The following is an 8,063-nucleotide window of genomic DNA, read 5'->3' as shown; positions in this document are numbered from 1 at the left end:
CCAGCTATGTATTTATTTGCCTGTGTTATTTATGAATTATTTATGTTGGATCCAGCCAGGCTGCCCAGGCCCATGGCAGCAAGAGGCCAGTGCTGAGTCCCAGGCACGTGTGTCCTGCCTCGGTCCTCAGCCTGACTAGTTATTCCAGCCCTTGCTGCTGTGCATGTGTGTGCACACATGTGTGTGTAAGCCTGCTGCTGTGAGCCTGATGCTCATATGTAAAGCCCTTAATTATTATTAATAATTATTCATATTATTATTGTTATTTATGCTCTCCCCCCCCAGCTATTTATTGTGCTGCCACCCAATAAAGTCTGGCTGTGCCGGAGCACGTGTCTACCTGCTTTGTCTTCTGGGGGGACCGGGGAGACGCAGCTCCTGAGCCCGCTTCCCAGTGCACAAGAGTGGCAGAGCCGGGGGTGGGCACGGCTGATGGGTGCCCTATGCTGTGCCCAGTTTGCAGGTCCCATCAGGGCAGTGGTGGAGGGAGAGGGTTGGCGCAACCAGGCACATGCAGAATTGGGGGGGGTCTGGCCCCCCGTCCACCCCAAAGGCTGGTCTGCAGGATGCCCCCAGCCCCACTGGCCTAGCCAGGCTGCACAGGCAGGGGCACTGTCCCCCTACCCCGCTTCCAAATACACGCACACACGCTTACAAACATTTATATTTATATACACACACTCACACAAACATGTAATTGCACATACATTTTATACACACACTCAGATGCGTGCATAGCTCTAGACACACACATAGGTCATGGTACACATATTTTATATACATACACACACAGACAGATGTGTGCATAGCTCCATCTACACACACCTTTTATACCAAAAGGTAATGGCACACACCTTTTAATACACACACATAACGGCACACACAATTTTATACACAGACACGTGTGCATAGACCGATCTAGGGGTGTACGTTGTCGCCGTGTTGGTCTAAGGATGGAACGAAGAGGAAGAGCGCGCACCAGCTGCAGAGGCTGCCTCAGCTCGACAAGGGGTTTTTTTAACCCAAAAGCTGGCTAAAAGATGTTTTTTCCGACTAGTGAAGTGGGTGTAATAAAAGCTCGCCGATTCACCCAAAGAACCTCGTCTGCCTAGATAGCGCTGCACACGGGTATTTATACACAATATTTACACACACACACACACACACACTTAATTTCACATACGTTTTATACACACACAAATGTGTGCATACACATATACTTGCACACACATTTTACATATACACACACACACAAAAAATGTATGCATAGCGCCATCTACACACATGACATTGTACACACCTTTTAATACACATAATTGCACACACATTTTGGCACGCGTAGAGGTGTGCACCGATCGATCTACACACATACCTAATTGCACGCATTTTATACACACACTGGTGTGTGCATAGTGTGTGTGTGTGTGTGTGTATAAAAATGTATGTGTGCGCAAATCGATCTAGCTACAAATATGACTTTTCACACTTTTGTACACACATATGCATAGATCTATCTACACACATGTAATAATTGCACACACATTTTTATACACACAGATGTGTGCACCGATCGCTCTACACACACGCATAGATAGCATTCACATTTTTATACACACACGTAATTGCACAAATTTTTATATACACAGATTGCTCTACATCCCCATTTCTATACATGCGTGCGAGCGCGCGCGCACACACACACACACACACACAGGTCTATCCCCCCCCCCCCCCCCCCCCCGCCGGGCCCCAGGCCGGCCTGCAGCACCCCCTGCGGGGCAGAGCTGGGCACTGCAGGACATGGAGCCCAGCCATGGCTCTGCCTCCTCCCTGCCCACCCCCGTTATACTTGGCCCATGGGGGCTGGCGGGGATCAGGGCCCAGCCCCCCCACTCCCAAGCTCTCAGGACCCCCAACAGAAGAGCCCAGAGCTGTGCACTGCTCACTGGCAGCAGGACTTGAACCCAGGACCTTGACATCCAGAGCAGGAGGCTGCACCCCACCCCCATCCTGCTGCACCCCGCACGCCAGGGGGGAGATTTCATAGACATTCGGGCTGGAAGGGACCTCCCGCGATCATCGGGCGCAGCCCTCGGCCCCAGGGGCAGGGAGTCAGCTGGAAGTCAGTCACCCCAACACGATAAATGTCCAAATGTTTCTTGAAAGTGTCCGGAGTAGGTGCTTGCACCACTTCTGGGGGGCATTTGTTCCAGGCCTGGGGGGCTTGGACGGCAAAGAAGTTTTTCCTTATGTCCAGCCTAAAACGGTCTTGCAGGAGTTTGTGACCGAGACGGAGGTGGGTGATGGCTGGGCGAAGCTGGGGCCCAGCCAGGGGCTGCATGCAAGGCATGCAAGGCCCCCCAGAGAGCAAATGCACCTTCCCCCCCAATCCAGCACCAGGAGCCCAGCCCACACCGTCCTTCACTGGTTTATTATGGTATAAAAGAGGCCAGTACAAAAGGGGGTAGGCTGCCCTGAGAGGGGCCGAGCTGGGAGCACTGGGGGCAGGGGGAAGCCGGCTGGGGCAGAGGTCACGACTGCAGGCAGCATGGAGGATGCTCAAGGCAGGGCCCCGGGGAGACGCATCACTCTGCCAGCGCTGGGGCAGGGACAGCGGCAGGGACAGCTCCTTCGGCCTCGGCCGGCAGCTTCTTGCGGGCGTCCGGGGGCGGCCGGGGCGGGGGGTTGGCCGGGGGCTGCTTGATGGTGGTCCCCACCTGCGGGCGCTCCCGGGGCTTCTGCTCGATGGGCTGCCACTCCTCACCCCGCACGGCGGCCTGCGGAAGAGCCCGAGGGGGTTAGCGGAGAGGTTGCAACCCCACCCCAACCAGGGAAAGGGTGCACCCCTTCCCACCCACCCTCATGCACCCACTCTCAGGGCAGGTAATGTTGAGTCCCTGTGCCGCGGCAAGCCCTCGTGCAGCCATTCTCTGCTGGCACCGTGGAAAAGGTGGGTGGGGAGGGAGGCAGTGCCTGGGACCTGCCGTACCAGCAGCCTGGAAGGCAACCAAAGCAAGCCCAGCTGCATCTCCGGCTGCCCATGGACCTACCAGTAAGTAGATGGCGCTGGCGATAAAGAGGCAGGCCGTGCCCAGGATCGTGGCCAGGAGGAAGCCGGCTGGGACAGCGAGGCTGGGAGGACGAGAGAGGTGCTGGGCTCAGGCAGGAGCTGCGCACGGACCTGCGGGCTAGGGGCAAGCGTGGGTGGGGGTATGCATGGGTGGAAGAGCGAAGGCTCATGTGCATGTATGGCCAGGGGAGCAAAGGGTAATACATGGGCAGGAGGGAGCAAAGGCTCATAGGTAACGCACAGACACGGAGAGCCAAGGTTTGCAGGTAATGCGCAGCCCGGGCGCGACGAAGGCTGCCAGCAGCGTATGCAGCAGTGCTGAAATGCAGCCACCTCTGGGGGAAACACCGGTTACCGCGGGTGTGAACACAAGGTGCCAGGGAGGTGAAGGGCAGGAAGCCGGGCGTCTGCTGAGCCCTGCCGTGCCAGGGCCACGCTGCCACGTGGACAGCAGGAGCCCAGCACAGCACAGGCTGGCCTTGCTGCAGGCTGGGAGCAGGGAGGGCAGTGTCACAGGAGCTGCCCACGCACACCTGCAAGAGCTGCACCCACACTCGAAGAGAGGAGCTGCACACATGCACCTGCACACAAACAAGAGCATGCGTGTGTGCTGACACACATACACGAGCTGTCCCCGCACTTGCAGAGGAGCTGTGCATGCACACACACGCATGGAGGAGCTGCACACCTACACGCACAACACCCAGACAAGAGCACACATTCACAGGACCACACACAAGCACATGCAAAGGAGCTGTGCATGTGCACACACATACAGAGGAGCTGCGCACCTGCACACACAACACCCAGACAAAAGCACACATGCACAGGAGCACACACAGGCACATGCAAAGGAGCTGTGCATGCATATACACATACAGAGGAGCTGCACACCTGCACACACAACACCCAGACAAAAGCACACATGCACAGGAGCACACACAGGCACATGCAAAGGAGCTGTGCATGCACATACACATACAGAGGAGCTGCGCACCTGCACACACAACACCCAGACAAAAGCACACATGCACAGGAGCACACACAGGCACATGCAAAGGAGCTGTGCATGCACATACACATACAGAGGAGCTGCGCACCTGCACACACAACACCCAGACAAAAGCATACATGCACAGGAGCACACACAGGCACATGCAAAGGAGCTGTGCATGCACATACACATACAGAGGAGCTGCACACCTGCACACACAACACCCAGACAAGAGCACACATGCACAGTAGCATGCACAGGCACATGCAAAGGAGCTGTGCGTGCACATACACATACAGAGGAGCTGCACACCTACGCACACAACACCCAGCCACGAGCACACACACACAGGAGCACACATAGGCTCATGCACGCATGTGTGCGCACACACACACACAGAGGAGCTGTGCACCTGCACACACAACACCCACACAAGAGCACACATAGGAACACATGCACGCACACATGGGCACATGCCCACAGCCTACACATGCACAGAGGAGCCAGACATGCACTTGCAGAGGACCTACACATGCACAAACATACACAGAGGATCTGCACACCTGTGCGCACACACACACACATGGGAGCTGGACACGCACACGCAGAGAAGCTCATGCACACAGTGCACCCGGACAACAGCACACATGCAAGAGCTGCACATGCACACAAACACACAGAGCTGCACACATGCACACACAGACAAGACCTGCAGAAGCACATCTTTGCGTGCACACAGGGGAGCTGCACATGCGCACACACACAAGCGTGCACAGGAGCTAACTGGCACGACTCACGCGGCGTGCAGGATGGCCCGGACGTAGTAGTTCCTCGTGAGCGGCCCGAACACCTTCACCACGGCCGTCATGTACTTCTGGCCCCTGCGCGGGGCCGGCGAGAGGGGGGGCAGAAAGGCATGAGCTTCCCTGGCATACCCCGCGGCCCTCGCCCCCTCAGCCTGCAGCCCCCTGACCCTGCCCGGGACCCTTCCCGGGGCCCAGGCGCACTCACCAGCGCTCCATGGTGGAGCCCTTTTTCCGCCTCCCGCGGGGATACTCCAGCAGGCAGATCAGGACACCAGCCACGCTGCAGGGCTGGTTAAGGAAGATGGAGCCTCTCTGTGCCTAAATACCCTGGGCTCCAGAGCAGCCCCTGCCCCTGATGCCACGAGGGGCTGAAGCAGACTTGTGCCACCCAACCCTGCCCACATGGGACCTCCTGGCAGCGCCCATGACCCGAGCACCAGCCTGGGGCTATCCCCAGCCCCTCCAGGCCAGGATCTGACCCGTCCGGGGCCTGTGGGTCTGGGGAAGGATACATGGAATAAGCAGCGAACGGCCAGCACTTGAACTTCCCTGCCACTGCCACGATGCCACCGGCCACGAGGACTGCCAGGACAGAGCGAGGGATTAATGGGGTGGGGGGGACGCACCGGGAACACGCCCGGGTCCCACGCTGCTGCGCGGATCCAGCCCCGGTGCTGGGTGACGCCAGGGCTGGAGAGACCCAGTGGGGGGGGCCTCTGCGGGGCCGTGTGCACTGCAGACTTGTCAGTGCACACACACACAGCCCCTCCTGCAAACACGCACACATTGCATGCACATGCCACAAGCACATACACACTACATATACACACATCGCAAGCACATGCATTACACAGACACTGCACGTACACACTCACCCCCTGCAAGCACACACATACACCACACAAACTACACACATGCACACTCCAAGTGCACACAAACCATGCACACATGCGCACACACAAGTGCGCACACACTGCACATACACCACACACACACACAACTGCAAGCACATGCACACAAATCACAAGCATACACTACACATATACTGCATACACACACACCCTGCAAGCACATACACAAATCACAAGCACACACTACACATACACTACATACACACACACCCTGCAAGCACATACACACTGCACAAGCACATACCACACACACTACATACACACACACTCTGCAAGCACATACACACTGCACAAGCACACACTACACGTACACTGCATACACACACACCCTGCAAGCACATACATACATCACAAGCACACACTACACATACACTGCATACATGCACACCCTGCAAGCACACACACAAATCACAAGCACACACCACACACACACTACATTCACACACACCCTGCAAGCACATACACATATCACAAGCACACACTTCATATACACTGCATACACACACACTCAGCAAGCACATACACATATCACAAGCACACACTACACATATACTGCATACGCACACACCCTGCAAGTACATACCTACACCACAAGCACACACTACACATACAATGCATACACACACATCCTACAAGCACATACACACATCACAGGCACACACTACACACAAACTGCATACACACACACCCTGCAAGCACATACACACTGTACAAGCACACATACACTGAATACACACACACTCTGCAAGCACATACGTACATCACAAGCACACACTACACATACACTGCATACATGCACACCCTGCAAGCACACACACACTGTACATAACCTACACACACATGCACACACACTGCACATGCCCACCCACACACAAGGCACATACACACACAATGCAAGCACTCACCACAAACGCACATACACGCCCACCCCCAGCTGCAGCTCCCTCCCCCAGGGCATCACCAGGGCCCGGGAGGCTGCCATCAGCCTTCCTGGTAGCACCAGCCGCAGGCCCAGGCGAGGCTACGGCGCCAGGAAGCAGGAGCCCACAGGCACCGGTGGACGGTTGGCGCCGCTGGGGCTGTTCCATTGCAGCCTCTGCTACAGCAATGGCTGTGGGCAGACGCGGTCCCAGCGACCACAGGCCCACAGCTGTGGGGGCAGCCAGCCGGCCTGGGGGAGAGCACCTGGGTGTGCATCCCCTCCAGGATGTCCTCCTGGGGCAGCTGTGCTAGTGCCACGTGCAGGTGACTGGCATTGCACAAGCCCAGCCTTCATCCAATATGGGCAAGAGACACCTCCGGTTATCCAGGACCACTGAGCACGGTGACAGGGATGGAGCTGAAAGCCCAGGTCCCACAGCAGGACATCCCCAGCGGGGACCCAGAGCTGCCAGCCTGAGCCCAGCTTCATCTGCACCCAGCGCCAGGGTCTGCAGCACGTCCAGGCTCCTCTCTGGGGCCAGCTTGGCCAGGAAGGCGGCCGTGTCGGGGTCAGGCTACTGCCAGACCAGCACCTATTGCACTGGTGACCCGTCTGGCAGGGTCCCCTCAGGCACCGCCTGGGCCACGCAGCCGCAAGGCAAGGAGGTCGGCTGGGCACGGCCTTTCCAGCTGGGCTGCTTGGGCTTAGACATGTTGGATGTGATGTGCCCCCCGGGTGGGTTTTGAGTGCAGTGTGAGCTGGCCGGGCTCCCTGGCTTGCTCAGGGACAGCCCACACCTCGCTCACCCTGTCCATCGCATGGTTTGAATGTGGTGCCAACACAAGCTGGGGGGCAGAAGGGGAAGGAAGAGCTTTTGGGCCTCCTCCTGCTTACCCCAGCATACAGGGAGGAGCAGCAGGGAAATCCCTGAGACAGGGGCACAGCTGGGCGTGCTCAGAGCGAAACCTGCACTTCCCCCTGCTCCCGCACAGGCCCTGGGGCTGCTGCGCAGGGGGCGTGGGTGCAGAAACCCGCCCAGGTGGAAGCCAAGTGCCCCTGAGCTCCCGCCTGGGGCCACGGAGAGGGGCAGGGGCAGGGGCAGGGCTGCTGGCGACTGCTGCAAAAGCGGAGCAGCCCCGGCTCCTGGATGAAGGAAAACGCTCCCCAGGATCTGGGGGAGCCCAGACCCTGGTTCCTGGGGGCGTCTCCGGGCCCTGCCCTGGGCCAGAGGCTGCAGAGGCGGCTGGGCGCTGCTCTGAGCTTTCTTCCCCATTTCAGCCAGGCACTTCCTCAAAGCCGGGGCCGGGGCCGGGGCCCAGCTCCATGGGGCAGGGGGCATGCAGGGCCGGGGAGACCTCCC

The 8,063-nt window shown here is 57.9% G+C and overlaps 1 protein-coding gene across 1 annotated transcript; it reads right to left on the bottom strand.

Annotated features, from left to right (window-relative positions):
* Window positions 1-1,751: 1,751 nt before the first annotated feature.
* Window positions 1,752-5,727, bottom strand: LOC102385608 (cytochrome b-245 light chain). Its single transcript, XM_025209122.1, is given in 7 exon segments — window positions 1,752-2,777; window positions 3,051-3,132; window positions 4,862-4,945; window positions 5,076-5,150; window positions 5,383-5,506; window positions 5,509-5,582; window positions 5,584-5,727. Coding segments are annotated over 7 exon segments (765 nt in total). The 5' UTR covers window positions 5,718-5,727; the 3' UTR covers window positions 1,752-2,585.
* Between the last annotated feature and the right edge of the window lie 2,336 nt (window positions 5,728-8,063).

This window comes from Alligator sinensis, unplaced genomic scaffold (genome assembly GCF_000455745.1).
Source record: "Alligator sinensis unplaced genomic scaffold, ASM45574v1 scaffold255_1, whole genome shotgun sequence".
NCBI classification, from domain to species: domain Eukaryota; kingdom Metazoa; phylum Chordata; order Crocodylia; family Alligatoridae; genus Alligator; species Alligator sinensis.
This window is presented reverse-complemented; position numbering and strand designations above follow the sequence as displayed.